General features: G+C 34.6%; 3 protein-coding genes across 6 annotated transcripts; 2 read left to right on the top strand and 1 right to left on the bottom strand.

The window, feature by feature from the left end:
- Positions 1 to 700: 700 nt before the first annotated feature.
- LOC141676746 (putative serine/threonine-protein kinase PBL28) lies at positions 701 to 4,081 on the bottom strand. 2 transcript variants are annotated; one of them, XM_074482455.1, is made up of 9 exons: positions 3,938 to 4,081; positions 3,034 to 3,241; positions 2,748 to 2,935; positions 2,385 to 2,613; positions 2,141 to 2,304; positions 1,950 to 2,054; positions 1,608 to 1,730; positions 1,220 to 1,424; positions 701 to 1,104 (listed from the first exon to the last, which is right to left on the bottom strand). In XM_074482455.1, exons 2-9 carry the CDS (start codon positions 3,101 to 3,103, stop codon positions 1,028 to 1,030), a joined length of 1,161 nt encoding a protein of 386 aa, XP_074338556.1. In that variant the 5' UTR covers positions 3,104 to 3,241; positions 3,938 to 4,081; the 3' UTR covers positions 701 to 1,027. The 2 variants fall into 2 exon arrangements, with proteins under 2 accessions (XP_074338556.1, XP_074338557.1); XM_074482456.1 differs by lacking the exon at positions 3,938 to 4,081 and adding an exon at positions 3,323 to 3,465.
- Positions 4,082 to 7,814: 3,733 nt separating this feature from the next.
- Positions 7,815 to 12,576, top strand: LOC141677398 (nucleobase-ascorbate transporter 6). 3 transcript variants are annotated; one of them, XM_074483319.1, is made up of 15 exons: positions 7,815 to 7,832; positions 8,207 to 8,372; positions 8,905 to 9,002; positions 9,151 to 9,327; positions 9,408 to 9,508; positions 9,655 to 9,730; positions 9,849 to 9,908; positions 10,041 to 10,225; positions 10,441 to 10,537; positions 10,893 to 10,979; positions 11,277 to 11,335; positions 11,422 to 11,513; positions 11,607 to 11,684; positions 11,768 to 11,928; positions 12,047 to 12,576. In XM_074483319.1, the coding sequence occupies exons 2-15, from the start codon at positions 8,261 to 8,263 to the stop codon at positions 12,263 to 12,265; spliced, it is 1,602 nt and encodes a 533-aa protein (XP_074339420.1). In that variant the 5' UTR covers positions 7,815 to 7,832; positions 8,207 to 8,260; the 3' UTR covers positions 12,266 to 12,576. The 3 variants fall into 3 exon arrangements, with proteins under 3 accessions (XP_074339420.1, XP_074339419.1, XP_074339417.1); XM_074483318.1 differs by lacking the exon at positions 7,815 to 7,832 and adding an exon at positions 7,839 to 8,028; XM_074483316.1 differs by lacking the exon at positions 7,815 to 7,832 and adding an exon at positions 7,839 to 8,040.
- A 3,224-nt stretch (positions 12,577 to 15,800) lies between these two features.
- Positions 15,801 to 17,595, top strand: LOC141677399 (uncharacterized). The gene is made up of 3 exons (XM_074483320.1): positions 15,801 to 16,241; positions 16,353 to 16,483; positions 16,850 to 17,595. Exons 1-3 carry the CDS (start codon positions 15,974 to 15,976, stop codon positions 16,958 to 16,960), a joined length of 510 nt encoding a protein of 169 aa, XP_074339421.1. The 5' UTR covers positions 15,801 to 15,973; the 3' UTR covers positions 16,961 to 17,595.
- The last annotated feature ends 264 nt before the right edge of the window (positions 17,596 to 17,859 follow it).

The raw sequence follows: 17,859 nt of genomic DNA, 5'->3' as shown, positions 1-17,859 counted from the left end.
GATTTTACTACTTATAAATATCAATAATTCATGCAATATATGTATTCTCAAAATATATAATTAAAATATTTTAATATATTCGAATAGTTTTGATATAACAGACGGTATAAAAGATAAATCCAAACCAAACCATTATTTTTCGGGTTTTGGAAAATTAAAACCATAACCAATCCAAACCGTTACAAAACCATAAAATTTTGGTTTGGGCGGTTTGAAAGGGTTGGTTTGGACGATTATGGGAATTTTTGCATACCTACATAAGGGTTAATATTTCAGATGATCGTATGGAGAGATATTTGCCTGCACTGCAGATTGATTGATGTGGTTTCCCTTATGTAGGTATGCAGTAGCCAGTTAACCTGGTTAGTGTTCATAAGAGCAATAACATCTTTATAATATTGACATTGTAGACTGATAAGAATCTTAAGTGCAACAATTAACTCCCAGTCACTCTTACAGACATGGATGTATCAGAACCTACTGCAGATCACCCTACTGCAGATCACGGTTCATAAATAGTCGATGATTCTATGAAGATACTAACCAGACTAGCTAGCCCAGATATTTTCTTTTGAGGTACCTGCAGTTACTAATATGGTTCCTTAATTCGGGTGTCTCTACGTTATTGTTTACTGTGGCCAACTCTTCATATAGTAGAGCTTTTTAGTTGTAACTATGGTTACTTCTTTAATCTTTCTGCTAACTAATTAGGTTACTTGTAAGTACTTCATTCAGCAGAATTTACAATTTGTTGCTTACTGAATAGTATCGCGCTATATTGACAGTGCTCTACATTACACAAATATGATGCTTTATGTCTCAGTACCACCAAGACTTGTACATTTTTAGATTCCAGAATACATCAAGCAGAATGTAAATATGTACAAGTTGAGTACCGTTGCTGGGGTAACATCTTATCAATGTCACTCGCGATGCAATGTAGATCACCAGGACACATGTAAATGTTCCTTCTTCCAATATTGATTCACCATTGATATATCTATATACAATTTTGTAGGTCTCGTAGCTAAAGAAGATTTAAGCTCCTGACAGGGATGTTACTGACTTCTTGGTCCCGTTCCAAGAAAATTTTAGGCTCTTTACCTGTAGATATCATCAAGAATTTTCAGCCATGATGAGCCCTTATGTACTGCAAATCGATGCAAAATAATAGTATACTTGGCCTCTTAGACCATTCCAAGAAATAGCATGGCCTTACTCGAGCATTTGGAATTTGCAAACAAAATCTGTTGGAGTTCTTTTATACAATCTTCCATCGAAGGTCTTTCCCTGCTGTCAATTCGAAGACAACGTGATGCCAGGTCTGCAAACATGGCAATGGACTCCATCTTGTATGAACTCCGTCTCATCTCTGGGTCGATGACCTTCCGAAGCCTTTTCTTGTTGGTTACTATATGTCTTACCTGCAACATTCCAGAGACACCTGTTAGTAACATTTTTTGAACTAAAAACACAAATTTCTTATGCCATTACTTGTACAACACCAGTATAACAGTATTTGATGATCTCAAATACATTTTTACTCAGAAGGAGCTTAACATGAGGCAGCGGAGGTGGCTTGAACTTCTTAAAGAGTATTTCTATACCTGTAGTACAAGATTTTTGTCATTGGGTCCTTGGTTCAGGTCCACAGCTCTTCGGCCAGTCAAAAGCTCAAGCAAAACCACTCCAAATGCGTAAACATCACTTTGTAAAGTGAGCTTGCCAGTCTGTTTCAAAGTAAGCGCAAAAATCAACTCCTGTGCTGGTTAATAAAGTGACGAAAAACAAAAGCCTGCTTACTACTAATCACTTCCAGTCTCTCTTTTTTTCCTATTAGCTCATTCAAGAAGTTCATGTGGTATTAATGTTGTAGTTAAGAAGTTATATGTGGATCAACACGACACAAGTAGGAGGAGTCCTTATTTTATTTGCATCAAGAAGCTTACCGATGTATACTCAGGATCAAAGTAGCCGAAGGTACCAAGAACTGTGGCAGTAATTTGGTTTTCATGGCCATCTGGCATGAACTTTGCAAGCCCAAAATCTGATATCTGAGATATTGCCAATGCAAATATGTAAGAATATGAACATGAAGCCAATCTCTGTCTTTTATACGTGAGAACAAGAAAAAACTCACCTTTGCTTCGTAGTTGGCATTCAAAAGAATATTGGTGGATTTGAAGTCCCTGTGAACTATAGGAGTTCCAATTGCTGTGCTTGAATGGAGAAAAGCAAGTCCTCTCGCTGCTCCCAGTGCTACTCTGAGCCGCAATGGCCAATCCATTTTCACATCCTCGATTCCTAATATCCAGATAGAGAAAAACTCAAGTTAGCTGCTGCAGTTCTGATTAGCAGACGTAAGCATCAAGTTAAGGACCAACCATTTAGGTGATCTTGCAGGTTTCCTTTGTGCATATATTCGTATACTAAAAACCTGTTCTTCCCATCTGCACAGTAGCCTATTAAAGTCACAAGGTTTGGATGTTCCAATCTGCTCAAGATATCAACTTCAACACGAAATTCTCTCTCTCGTTCCCCATCAACTGACAATTTCCGCTCCCCATCAACTATCTTAGGGGGAGGTAACTCCATTTTCTTGATTGCTACAACCTTCCAAGTCCAAAATACAGAATTCCACTAAAATAAGCTCATGTACAATTTTGAAAAATACCAGTTTTATGATCTCAAATGTAAAAATGACATGTTAATTGTTTCAGTCTTGTGATAATGTTTGTGGTACATACCTCTCCAGACCGTAGAATCCCCTTGTAAACTCGACCAAAACCACCTTTTCCCAGAAAATTTTCATCACAGAAGGAACGTGTCGCCTCTTCCATTTCTTTCACTGTGAAAACCGATGAGGCATCCTGTTGTCTTTTTACAGGTAGGCTCTGATCTTCAAGTTGCCAATACTCCAGAGGCTTAAATTTCCCTGCAAGTATTATTAATTCCTGATTTACTAACAAGATTCAATTTAACAGCTTATATAATCTACACGACGCACAATATTAGTGGGGAGCAGAAACATACAGGGGTCAATCTGATCCTCTTTTCTGCTTCTCCGGTGCTTGTTCCACACTGAGGCTAATCGCAGAATCATGATACTAGTTCTGAGAACAAATTTCCTCGCCAATTAAAGAACGGGGATGCAGATTACAACTTAACACAAACTAGTCTGAGAGAGAGTCAGAGAATCTTTGCAGCAGTTAAATTTCCATTCATAACAAAATGGAAAGCCCTGAAAATATTTAAAAGTATTACGAGAATCCGAGAATCCGGTTAAGAGTATGTATAAAGCAAAACAGAAAGCATAATTTACCATCTGCCAACAACAACAAACTGATTTCAAACTTGAAGAATAAGAAAAAGAGAATATACAGCAAAGTGAAAGGTGTGTATAATTTACTTGTCTTCTAATGTAGTTTTACAAAGAAAGTGAAACTTCAACCTCTAAATCTGTTTTGATTTACTTTTACTTTTAAGTCATTTTCTCAATACCAATCTTTCTAGCAATGAAAACAATCAAACCTAGTAACTTCCATAAAATCTCATAGTCATAGTTGATAGTTCCAAGTCTTTTCATTGAAAAAGTTGTAAATTGTAATCTTTTCGACACACCTCTTTAAATTCAAATTCAAATTCCCAACAACTACCTGTCTCTCAAAATAACCTCAACCAATAACAAAAGGTGGACAGTTCAACGTACGAGTATTTACATTTCCGACTACTACTTGTCTCTCGAAATAAATTCAACCAATAACAAAAGGTCGACAGTTCAACGTAAGAGTATTTAAATTTCCGACGAGTACTTTTAGCATGCAATCTAGACAAGATTCATGCAATACCATGATAACTATGTGAAACTAAAATGAACCATCAAGATTATGAGAAAAAGATCAACAAGTTTAAGAGTGATTAGTAATGTAACACTTACCTTGATTAAATCTTGGATGCTTCAAAGTAGGTTGTGTTAGTTTGAACAACTCTTTATAACAAAAATGATTTAATTAAAGTGAGATAAGGATGATGTGAAGTCCTAGATCCATCATAATGCTTGTATACGTATTGTTCTGTTTTCTGTTTTCTAGTTTTTTGTTTTTATTTTATTTTTTATCATCAATTCATCATCATCCCCATGTTACTATTTAAGATTTATCTTACGGCGCCATGTTCTATTTGGGCCCTAACAAGGCCCAATACCCAACTTTATCTTTAATAAATGTACTCTTTATGTATTTTTAACATTTTACTTTAAATTAATAGGGGTCGATTGAGAATATTAATTGAGTAACCTTCTAAAGAGAATATTAGTCAAATGATGACATGATGGAAAAAGAAATAAGTATTCAATCCATCAAATACTTATTATACTTCGAGATTTGAGTACAAGAGCTTATCTCACTTCGAAAACGCTTATCCCGAAATTTACGAGAATACATATTACCTGATTATAAAAAAGAATTAGTTTAATTTAATTTTTTGAAATGCAATAAGAATTTAAACATTATCAATTTTTTATCTAAATATGATATTATTTACTTATTTATACTTTGAAATTTTTAATGATTTAAATTTCATGTATAAATAACAGTGTTACAGATTTCAGAAATCGGAGCTATTCGGTTGAGGTACCGATTTACGATTTATCGGACGATTTTTAAAAAATTGAATGATTAATCAGTGATTTATCGGAAATCGGTCAAATCGGACAAATATTTTTGACTTATTTTTGAGCAATTTATCAAAAATCGGCCGATTTCTATAACAGAGATAAATAGCATGCCCAATAATTGAAACGACCCCAAAGCTCTTTTCAAACTCTTGCGTTACAAACTCAAAATATCCGGAAGCCCAACTGCCCAATAAAGTATACTTCCTCCCCAATTATATGTCCATTTTGATTTTTCAAGTCTAGTATCAATTTTTGACTTAACGTTAAAGATTATCGATTAATTTTTGTTAAATCTGAAAGTTAAATCTTAAAATAAACTAAAAATACTATCTAAAGTATTATTATCATTTTCAGTTAAAATTTGATCAAATTGACTGATCAAAAGTCAAAATAAACATGTATCCTGGGTGTAAGCATGTCATACAGGCATACAACATACAATATCGCTAAATAATATCATGGTATTGTGTACGTAAAAGTAAGAATATTATGGATTTAAATTAAAAACTATAATTTACCGGTATTGCGAAATAATATTTCGTTTAATATGATATAGCATGTGTTTGTAGCGGACGAGCCCGATAAAATGTGAATTAAAACAGCCAAGGCCTAAGTAGATATTAGTTAGGTGAAATACGAAAAAATATATATAAATTATTTAGACATTTTCAGTAAAATGTGAATAAATGTTCCTTTTTTTTATTTGAGCCTCAAGAAGGCCCCGAAAATTAATGTTTTTGAGTATAACCAAACAGATCCAAACATACACAGGTAAGGTAAAGAAGGGTAAAAAATTGCAGACCATGCTTATATCAGAAAAATATGTAGGTTGCTTTCATGAATACCTCAGCTTAGTGCGCGATAACAAAAGTGATGTGTGCTATATATGAAAAATGAACAAAATTATAGATATTAATACAACAAAAGAAACAAGATAAGTGCATGACATAAACTTGAGCCCATTATTGTATTCACATGAAAAATATACATACACGAATGTCTTAGATGTTTCTTTGAATTTTAGATGATTTATGCTCCCAAACTAACAGAATTCATGATTTTAGTCAAAATTAGATGGGTCTAATAGGCGGGGAACCAATAGATATAACCTCATCTACTCTAATCCATCGTCTCCAAGCAATGCAATCTAATATCATGTCAGCCGTGAGATTTAATATCTCCATATTCAAACTCAATTAATTAACCCACTTTCTCCGCAATCGACCTCGTTTTGCTCCTTTAAGCGGGGTTGATGCACGTCGTTTCCAAACATGTCCGTACCAATATAATCTACTTTCCCTTATTTTCTCTATAATAAACTTAACACCTAATGCTCGTTGAAATAAATAATTTGATATATATTTTACTATTATACAACCACATATTTATCATAATATAGGCATTTTCGCCATCTTTAATCTACGTTCTTGGGCCTCCCCGGGTCACCCAGAAATAATTTATACGTGATAAAGTATATAGAGAATTAAGAAAAATAGAATTTTATTATAATATGACTTGTTTTTGATTACAATAGAAAAGAGGTTTATATAAACAACAACCATACATAATAAAGAAAAATATCCTAAAAAAGAAAATATTATAATAATGAAACTATCCAATAATATAATATCATTATATATATTAACAATACGACCGTAAATAATCTACGTGACCAAGAAAGAACGGACATAAAGTATAATTTAGAACAACGGTTCTTGTCCCCTTTAATTTTTCTCGTTAATTTAAAATCCCAACCACTGTTCACTTACCACTTTTTAAATCCAGATTCTTGTATTGCAGGGTGACGAAAGTAAATAAAGAAATGGGAATAACAGGCTTCCCTTTTTCTTTTATTACCTTTACATTCTTTATAATTATTAATTAACATTAATATAAATCCACTCAGAGCCTTTCCACCTAACTAGCACATAAATATTAATTTTCATTTGCTTTGTATTTTGGGTCCAGTTAAAATTAGCCTTTAAACATTTTGTATATATTAAATTAATAATTACTGAATTTTTAGTATTTTCTTTGCAGTTTATGATCAATTATGCGTTGTATGAATTAGTTTTAGTTAAGTCTTTTGTGTAATAAGCTTAAATTAATTGTAGATGTCTTTTCGTGAATGCATAATTATTAGTCTTTTGGAGTTTTTTTAAATACAATAAAATATTTGTGAAGCACGGTTTTAAAACTTTTATTGTATACGGATAATTTAAAATATTCCGGGATAACTAAAACTGAAACTACGGTCAAAATAAATGTGAAGTTTTATATGATGTGATTAGTTATTAAAACTTATTTTTAAATATTTTGTCAAAAATTATCAAATAAACAATCTATACTATATTATAATAATCGAAATGAGTTATAATTTAGTTTAACGGTTATTTCCTAATTTTGGCTATTAATTAAATAAATAAATAATGTTATATATCCGCTAAACTACTAAATTATTAAACTACTACTCATATAATCTATTTATTCTACTAAACTACAATCAGAGCTTATCATATTATTAAAAAAACTAAAAAAATAGTGTTATATATCCGCTAAACTACTAAATTGTTAAACTATTAGATATACTATACTTATTCTGCTAAACTACGACAATGTGTTATTCTACTATTTTTTTATAATTTTTTATTATTATATATTTATATTAATAATTTAAAATTTATAATATAACGGAATAAATAAAAAAATTAAATATTTTACCTCTAACTCCACTGGATTTAAGTTAGGTTATACTTAAACTCTGTTTTTTATATTATCGCTAATGTGTCACTAAAACATTAGTATTATTAAATAAATAAGAAAATAATATCATTCCTGATTTGAGTACTAGTTTCGAATACTCTACGAATTCTGAGTATATTTTTTCGAAAACAAAATGGAGTAACGGATTTTAAATTTTTACGACATTACTCATAAAAAAATCTTAAGAACATCAAATTGTGACAAAGAAATGGAATTAGCATAACAAAAAGTGTTAAGTTGAGAATTAAAGCAGAAGGGTCGAGATGCTCTTTTGATGCTGTCTTAAGCTTTATTTCTACGTGTAAAAGAAAGAAAAGCTTACACTATTCCCAAAAACACACACAAACCTATACATTCACACACATTTATATCACTGCATGCACTTCCAACAACAGTACTGTTCCTTTTCTTTTACTTGTTCAGTTGTTGTTCAGACATATCCTGTCTCTTTTACTAGCTTTCCTAATTCTACTTCCTTCTTTTCTTACTTTCCTTTGAATGGTTTTTTTCTTCTTAACTTCTTGCACATTATTTATCTCATAATCATCAAGTAAAGATTTAAGATAGCAAAGAAGTTCAGTTTTTTTAAGGTTTAGTTTACAGTAAGTAATGAGTACTTGTTCATATTATTGACCTATTATTGTACTGTTTTTTCAGACCTAAATGCATTTGGCGTGTGTACTTCAGTACAGCTTGTTTGGTTTAAAAAAATTATTACTTTGATTTTCTTGATTTTTAGCTTATTTGAGTTCTTGGTATGTGTTGCAGGGTTTTGTGAGATTTAGGGTTTTTGAGGGAAGGGTTTTTGTTTAGAGACATATAATGGCAGGAGGAGGACATGCACCACCACCAAAACAAGAAGAGTTGCTTCCACATCCAGCTAAAGATCAGTTGCCTAATATTGCTTTTTGTATCGCTAGCCCTCCTCCCTGGCGTGAGTTCTTTAATTTTTTATTTTTTTTTATATTTATGAACATGTTTTTGTATGCTTGTTTGTTGTTTGTTATGCATATGTGCATGTACAATGGACCTATGGGCCTAAATCTTCTTGGTCTGTGCTTATGTTTCTTGGAATTTGTTGATTTTTGGGACCCTTGTGTGGCTTTTTTGTTGTACAATGGACTAATGTGAAATTTTTGATGTTAGCAAGATGGTTTTGATGATTGTTGTTCTGTTTGATGTGTTTTGTGATGTTTGTTTATTGTTTGTTATGCATTTGCATGTATAATGGACTTAAGGGCCTAAATCTTCTTGGTTTGTGCAATTGTGCTTATGTTTCATGGAATTTGTGGATTTTTGGGACCCTTGTCTGGCTTTTTAGATGTGTAGATCATGTTTACTATTGTATGTTGGAAATGAGATTTTTATGTTTGCATGATGGTTTTGATTATTGTTGTTCTATTTGATGACATTGAAGTGATTTGTGTTGCTAATCAGTTTTAAGTTATGGTTTGGTACTTATGCAGCTGAGGCCATTTTACTTGGGTTCCAGCACTATCTTGTGATGCTTGGCACTACAGTTCTCATTCCTACTACTCTGGTTCCACAAATGGGAGGAGGAAATGTAAGGCTTAACTTGCATTTTTGTCTTCGGTTTTCGCGATTACCAGATAATGCTTTAATGGTGCTTGTGATGTATTGGTATTGTTTAGAATTTTGGCTGGTTTTCGCTATCGAAACTGGCTTTGATAGTTTAGTGGCTTTACTTTCAGGAAGAGAAGGCAAAGATGATCCAAACACTACTTTTTGTGGCTGGGGTAAATACTTATATGCAGACGTTGTTCGGCTCTAGATTACCTGCTGTAATTGGAGCCTCGTATACATTTGTGCCGACAACTCTGTCAATTATCTTGGCTGGAAGATACAGTGACCTTGTAGATCCTGTGGAGGTACATTATTGACCCCTTCTTTCCTTGTTTTTTCAAATGCAACCCCATAAGTCTGTTGTTCTGATTACTTCTTTATGCAGAAATTTGAGAAGATAATGCGGGGGACACAGGGAGCTCTTATTGTTGCGTCTACCCTTCAAATTGTTCTTGGTTTTAGTGGGCTTTGGCGTAATGTGATGAGGTTTACTTAGTACTATTATATATGAAATCTTTACAGTGGATTCTTATATCATAGATTGTTAAATATACAACAATAGTATTGGTTTCATGATACCAGCATCCTGTAAGAGATTACACATTTAATGTGCCTTTTGCTTGTTTTATAAGGTTCATGAGTCCACTATCCGTAGTTCCATTGGTGTCGCTTGCAGGGTTTGGGCTATATGAGTTTGGTTTTCCACTGGTAAGCATTTGTATGCTTGTTTGAATTTACAGAAACTAGACCTGTTCACCTTTTTACAAGCAAATATTACTGCATACTTTGCTCTCTTGGCTGATGATTGTTGCAATTTTTTGGTTAGCTCACAAAATGTGTCGAAATTGGACTGCCCCAACTCATCATTCTACTGATCTTCTCACAGGTACTATCTAAATTACCTTTAACTGGAAACATTTCCAACAAATATCGCAGATGATACTGACTTGAATTGAGCAGTGTTTCAACAAAGAACTTATAATATCATGAGCTGATTATAATTTTTTTCCATACACAGTATATACCTCATCTTATGGGCGGGGAGAGGCATATCTTTGACCGCTTTGCTGTTATATTCTCGGTGATTATCGTGTGGGTATATGCTCACCTTCTCACTGTTGGGGGAGCTTATAAGCACTCACCAAGAACAACCCAAATGAGCTGCAGAACAGACCGTGCTGGAATTATTGGTGCAGCTCCATGGTATGGCTTACTTGATTGCTCTGAATTTTTGGGGCCTCAATTAGTATCATGCCATGAGTTATGTACAGAGAATAAAATATATGCAAGTAGGTGGCTAGTTAATTAGGATTCACACGCTAAATTTATGTATTTAATTTACGAAGGAAGGTACAAGTTGGACCTGTAACTCGGTAATTGGTGCTATATGTTCCTCTGATACACTTCCATTCATACAGGATAAGAGTCCCGTACCCGTTCCAGTGGGGAGCTCCCACCTTTGATGCTGGAGAAGCTTTTGCTATGATGGCTGCTTCGTTTGTTGCTCTAATTGAGGTTTAGCTTCTGCTCTCCCCCCTTTTTTAATGAATTTAGGCCCATTTGCACACTAGAAACTTGGATGAAAATTCATAGCTTTTTTACAATCATGTATGTTTGATTGTTTTCTAATCCTATCTGGCAGCCCTTGCAATGGGTTCAAGTTTTCCTTTTCAAGGCTGCGTTGTCATTGATACAGGATGCATATGATTGTCCCTCTTGTTAATTTTTTTATCTCTGTGGACGATTCACCTGTTTATTTTGCATTGGCATTTCATGAGTTGATGCATTGTTTTTTAAGCTTCCCACTCGTATATGATTCAAGAGAAGGGTCATTATTTTCTTCTTTCTCACATATGTGCTCCTCCAACAGTCCACTGGTGCATTCATTGCTGTGTCAAGGTATGCAAGTGCTACCCCAATACCACCGTCCGTCCTCAGTCGTGGAGTTGGCTGGCAGGTATGATTTGATTACATTACTCTCAGTCTGTACCTACCCTCAATAATATCTTTTTACATGCCTAAAGCAAGATACCAAAGTCATTTCTAACCGAAATTACAAGACTATGACAATTTGCTACTACTCTCTGCTCCTAGTGCATGAGTTTGTTTAGCAATGTGAACATAATTTCACTCTCTACGCTTTTATTTTAATCCCTTTTCTGTCCCTTCAAAAAGGTGCTGCCAACTTCTCTGTGCGATCTTCATAACTTCTCATCAGCAATTTATAGTTACTATTTGTTTGTCTATGTATTAGGGAGTAGGAATATTGTTCTCTGGAATTTTTGGAACTGGAAACGGGTCGTCGGTATCTGTGTAAGATTCATGAAGCTCATGTTAATGGAATTAATTACCTTAAAACAAAGTTCATGACTGATAGGAATAGATTTATGTCTTAACAGGGAAAATGCTGGTTTGCTAGCGTTGACACGTGTAGGCAGCAGAAGGGTTGTGCAGATATCTGCTGGATTCATGATATTCTTTTCTATACTTGGTAATTTCCTCATTATTGCAATGCATTGAATTAATTTAAAATGATCAAAATATATCTTTGTTGATTTTTATTTTCATTTGCTCATATGTTCAGCAAAATTTGGAGCCGTCTTTGCCTCGATTCCTGCACCAATCATTGCAGCTTTGTATTGTCTTTTCTTCGCCTATGTGGGTAAGTGCTTGCAGCTTTGTTGTTGCCTTTTTGTTACCACTAAACTACATAACTAATCTTGCCAACAATTGTGCATATATTAGGTGCCGGTGGCCTTAGTTTCCTTCAGTTTTGCAATTTAAACAGCTTCAGAACCAAGTTCATCTTAGGCTTTTCAATTTTTATGGGATTATCGATTCCACAGTATTTTAATGAGTACTTGGCGGTGAAGGGCTACAGTCCTGTCCACACTAAATCCAGATGGGTAAGCAATCGTATTCTTTCTATGCCTTACACTAAAAAGTATTAGTTATGTGCATTTTGTCCTTCTGTATATTTCCCTGCTAATAATTTTATAACTGTTAACTTCATTAATTTGGCAGTTCAACGATATGATTAATGTCCCATTCTCATCGGAAGCATTTGTTGCTGGCTTGTTGGCTTGGTTTCTAGATGTCACGCTTCATCAAAAGGACAATACTACTAGGAAGGACAGGGGTATGCAATGGTGGGACAAGTTCAGGTCATATAAGACGGATACGAGGAGTGAAGAGTTCTATTCCCTGCCCTTCAATCTCAACAAATTTTTTCCGTCTGTGTAATATGCTTGATGGGGAAGTTCTCTATAACCGTGTGAGGTATCTTGTAGCAGCTCTTGTGGGTATCACACCTGGAATTCTTGATCGTTTCTCCCTCTCTTTTGATTTTTTGCTACTCGAGAAAGAAAAAAAAACTAGCAGTACATCCCATCTCATGCTCTTTCTACTTGTGCAACAGTCAGTACATGTATGCACCTCTCTATTTTGACACAACATGGACTAAAGTGCTTAATTAGATATACAGTAGTCTACAGAACCTAATATTGTGCTTTGTCGAGTGACTGATTATATATCCAGTGCTGCTATCTTCATTACCTTGCCATTACACTCTTTTAGGAAATGGATACTTGCTTTAAATACTTGTGAATCTATAGTTACAGGAGAGAGGAGTATCCGCCTAAGGAATAAATTCAGGACTTATATTTGATGCATATATGCCTACCATGATCATGTCTTTGTAGTGTTGAGTTAATGTTGAGATTTGGCTGCAGAAAATAGCTTCGAGTTTACTCGTTCTACTGACGTTTATATTCTATTGCATGCATCGTATCAATAATCGAACCTCGTTGTGTTTTAGGTCAAAGTAGTGCAGCCAAGTTTTGCTGTAATTATAGGCTTGCTAATTCATGATTCACTAATATTTGAACTCAAGGGAGTGTGAGATTGTTTATAATCTGCACAGATGCTCTTAGTTCACATAGAGTTCCAATTAGTGTAGCCTGTAGGGAAGAATGGTTTATCAGTTGAAATTATAAGCTATCTTCTCCTCAACTCTCTCTTTAGAGCTTCTTTTGTTATAAACTCCACCTCTTAGGCTTTATCTATAAAACCTATCCTTAGCTCACAATGTAACAAAAACACATTTGTGTATCCCCCAAAAACACAAATAAAACACCATCCAAATAAATACAGTTAAACCTCTTTAAAGTAATAGGTCGGGACCAAGAAAATATATTACTTTAGCGAGTTTATTACTTTATCGGAAGTAAAGATACACTGTGTCTAAAAATATTATTTTAGCGAGGTTATTATTTTATCGATTATTACTTCATCGAGGTTTAACTGGAACCTGGAATTGTAGCCCACCACTCCACCTGGTCATGTTTGAACAAGAAATAGTCAATTTATCATTAAGAAATTATAACAATATTTCCCCAACACTTCACATGGCTTACATAGTCTGACATTGATCCTAAAATGTTTTTATGCAAGTGAATCAATCTCAAGATTTTCCAAATAATGGAATTATGTTAAGCCAGTTTGCAGGGGCCAAAGATTTTAAGGTCTTTTTAGTCATAATCATAAGCTCAAAATCCAACATTTATGTAAAAGTATATGTCTTAAGGTTTCCTGTTACTTTGTCCAGTACTTTTTATGTGCTTATGACGTCCGTGATCCACTGTTCGATCCTTAGTAACTTCTTGGATACGCTCGTCTTTCAATAAATCCTACTCCAATACCTTATTAGTGAAAGATGTGAGTGTGAGTTACATTTTAAGGTCTTTTTAGTCATAATTATAAGTTCAAAATCCAACATTTATGTAAAAGTATATGTCTTAAGGTTTCCTGTTACTTTGTCCATTACTTTTATTTGCTTATGACGTCCGTGATCCACTGTTCGATCCTTAGTAACTGCTCGGAGATGCTTGTCTTTTAATAAATCTTACTCAAATACCTTATTAGTGAAAGTTGTGAGTGTGAGTTACATTTTTTATGCTTCTAAGAAGGAAACAGTGAGTCAGAAAGTAATAATTTCAGTACAGTTGCAGCTACTCTTACCAGGTAAGAATCAGCTAGGTCTTAGTAAAACCACTACTTCACTACCATCTGAATCTGAAAATGTGTCTCAATGGAAGACCAGAGACCTGGCTATTACAATCATTTGTCCGAGGGGGGAAAACATCCGAGAATTATAAGACAAATCGACAATGTCAATCAGGTCAAGGGAGTCGACTCTGGGATTCGACTCCCAGGCCATTCGTATGGAGTCGATCTTCATTTTAAAACTTCATCACGAAAATCTCACGTTAGAATCAGTCACCTATCAAGAATGGTTAAATATCCTGATACATGGACCTTGTTTTCGGCTTCATTCTTACAGAACTACATTCGTCAACTAGAGAAAGTTTACGAGGAAGATCATTGTCTTGGACTTGTTCAAAGAATGTTGACAACGTCTTTGATAGGTACTATAACTGTATACAATTTATACTCGATAGCTAAGACCACTCCAAGAGTTTGGTCCAAATTTGGACTGCACTGTTATCGGTCCAAATTTGGACCGAGATTTAGGCCATTGTTGGGTGTTGGTCCAAATTTGGACTTTTATTGTAGTTTTACAAATCATAAATAAGTTGTATCTGCAAACAAAACTACCTGAAACAAAGCTTTTAAGTGCATAGGAAGTCAAAAGTGTCTGGCTGGCATGTAGCATGAAGAGCTAGAGAACATGACAAACATGGGGATAAAGTTGTAGAGTGAAAGGAATCTCAAACGCACGCTTTGATTTGGATTTAGGAATAATTATTACTTGCTTATGAATTAAGAATTACTAAACATACCTCTTAATCTATAAACTCGACTCCATTAACAACGCCAAGCATGCCAGTCCAAGGTTCTTGAAATGCATACAAATGGCAACCTAATAGCACCTCAAGAAGGTTGCCGGCACCCTTATGTTGTTGACATGATTATTTAGTATGCAAAATGTCTTAATCATGATGTTATAGATATACTTGTATTTCCAAATGTGTAGCCATCGAATTAGTTATTTGAATCTTTAGTTTAAATTTTGAACAAAACCAAACCAAACGTACCAGGTCCACTCGAAAGTAAGGTATGTAAGTATGTGTAGGGTTATACGTGTAAAGATTATATTCATATTTTAGATTTCATATTTTAAGATAAGGGTTTTATATCAAAGTGACCACCGTTCTTGTCAGAAACTATCAAATGGCTATCCGATTTTCACGGGAACTCATTTTGGCCAATATAATCACTATATATATCACTTCGATAAATTTTGAAGAAAAATGACCAAAAATTTAATGAACTGATGATGGGTTTGTTAGAATATTTAATAACAAAGAAGCATAACGTTCCTTTTTGTAATTCATGTGGGTCACACATCATTTACCGATTACGATTCCGTTAATTTTTATATAATTTTTTTCAAAATTTAACCGTTTGATATGTATTTTGATTTTAGTGGTCAAAACGAGTCCCCCCGGAAATAAGATAGCCACTTGATAGTTTTTAACAAGAAGGGTGGGCACTTTAATATAAAACCCCTTTAAATAATAGAAAAACTGTTTTCGTCAATATCGTACTCTAGAAAATAGAAAACGTTACGTTCACTCGGAAGTAGGGTCTTTGCGAGTTTTTATTCATTTATTTTTCAGAATTATGCAAAAATTTGAAATTTTGGTTTTGGAATGATTTGGCCTCTTGGCAAGCTGCAGAAGGCATGAAAGACAAAATGGGATGAATAGTTTATGAAGGCGAAAATATTTAAAGAAAAGTCGTTTCGATATAAATAGGGTGCCTTAAAGGTGGTTAGGAGTATTGCAGGAGGGGAGGGTGGAATGAATAACTTGAGTGAGACATCTTGTATCATTTCTGCAAGGTGGTGAGTACTGCCAAGACATATCTCTTCCTTCTTTTATTTCTCATCCTTGTCTATCTCTTGTTTCTTCAAAGTGTTGTGGAGATATGGGAAATTGTCAGGCAGTAGATGCAGCAGCATTAGTTGTACAACATCCAGATGGGAGAATCGAAAGGATGTATTGGTCAGTCTGTGTTAGTGAAGTGATGAAAATGAATCCAGGACACTATGTTTCTCTTATAATACCATTGTCTGCTGAGGGAGAGGAGAAGTTGAAAGAAAAGGTGAAAACAGTGCAGTTTACGCGTGTTAAGCTTCTCAGGCCAAGCGACAGGCTTGTTCTTGGTAAAGCTTATCGGCTTGTTACCTCTCAAGGTTGGTTGGTTCTTGTTTAGCTTCTTTGAGAATACAAATGCTACTAGTTCATCTATGATGATGTATAATGTCATGGTTCTGAATGTTTTTGTTTGAATCGTTTTCGTGTAGAGGTGATGCAAGTTTTGAGAGAAAAAAGTTATGCCCGGATGAACAAGAACCTGCGCGAGATGGATACTGAGGATCAGAATTCAAGCTGTGAAACAGAAGCAAGAAGTTCTGGAGCTGAAAGATCGATCCAGGTAACAATTCAAATAAATCTCGATCTTGGTAATCGTGTAAGAGAACCTTATATACTACTAGTCTACTGCATTATTGTTCTGTTGCCTGAGATGCCTTGGATTACTTATCAAATTACCTACCTGTCACAAGTTTCTATCCTGAAAATCCTTGTTCCAAGTATAAACCTGTACTTTCTTTGCAAAATAAAGTAGCTTTTCGATTTTTAAAAACATAGAAAGTGTATTAATCAGCACAAAAAGCACAGAATACATGTTCTGGAGAAGGTATTGAACAAGAGAATGAGTCAATGATCATAACAAAGTAACAGTCATACATTATTAGTTTCCTGTCTTGTAAACTTACTGTGCTATCATTCCGATAAGCAGGCAACGAGAAATGAAGGACAAAGGCCGAGGCAAGGATCAGCAAACAATTCAATAGCAAGGTCAAAATCATGGCGCCCTTCACTGCAGAGCATCTCCGAGGCTGCAAGCTAGTGTTTGTTGAGTTATACAGAACCCAAGGAACGCGGTTCTCAGGTTTAATCAGCAAACTCTCAACTGTAGTCCAGTGTGTGAACATATCGACCATTAAGAAGTCTGTGTGGTATAAAGAGCAAGAGCAACAACATGACTAACATTATTTCATGACAAACATAAGTTAAAGTTGCCTTGTATCTTAATTCATGTTCTTAGCAGTAGAGTTCAATAAGAAAATGCAATTACTTGTCCATTGTATGGGACAACGAAGCTGAAATCACATCAGCGGTTCTTAGTTCAAGAATTTCCAGTCCTGTTCGAGATAATTATGAGCACATAATAAGGATATCGGTGCGGCCAAAGGCGCTCTGGAAGTTTCTTCTCCTCGAGAGCCATCAGCAATGTTCCAGGTCCTCCTCCAGGTCCTCCTTGAACAATAATTTTCTAAATATCTGGTTTACGAGTTTATCGTAAGTGTAAGTTTTCTGCAGTCAGTTTAAATCATCATAAAGTGGTCCATGTTCATTAAATTGGCTCTTCTGATGTTAACATCAACAAAAAGCTAAAAACAGCAACATAAGAGCTGTTCAGATGGAACTGTTTACTCTACTCTGAGGTCCATATTTCATTTCAGAATCAATCATTGAACTAAACTCATGTGAACTCTATATCGTCCACAGAAGAACTACATAATATCTACTGTAAATTCCTTTGATGTCCTAAAACCTCGAAACACAGATCAGCAACTAGATTCTTATTAGATTGGCCTTTTCCTCTCGTCGACATGTGTCTGGAAATAAATTCAAAGTTTCCTTCTCGCAAACTAAACGTCTCTTGCATCAGTCGTCTCGTCCTCGTAGACTTATTTTTTGCTAATTGATAACGCACACACCAGGAGTCGAAGTCCTGACCACCAT

The sequence above is a fragment of the Apium graveolens genome, chromosome 8 (assembly GCF_009905375.1).
Source record: "Apium graveolens cultivar Ventura chromosome 8, ASM990537v1, whole genome shotgun sequence".
Classification (NCBI taxonomy): Eukaryota; Viridiplantae; Streptophyta; class Magnoliopsida; order Apiales; family Apiaceae; genus Apium; species Apium graveolens.
Note: the sequence above shows the minus strand (reverse complement) of the source record. Positions and strands in the feature narration are given on the sequence as shown.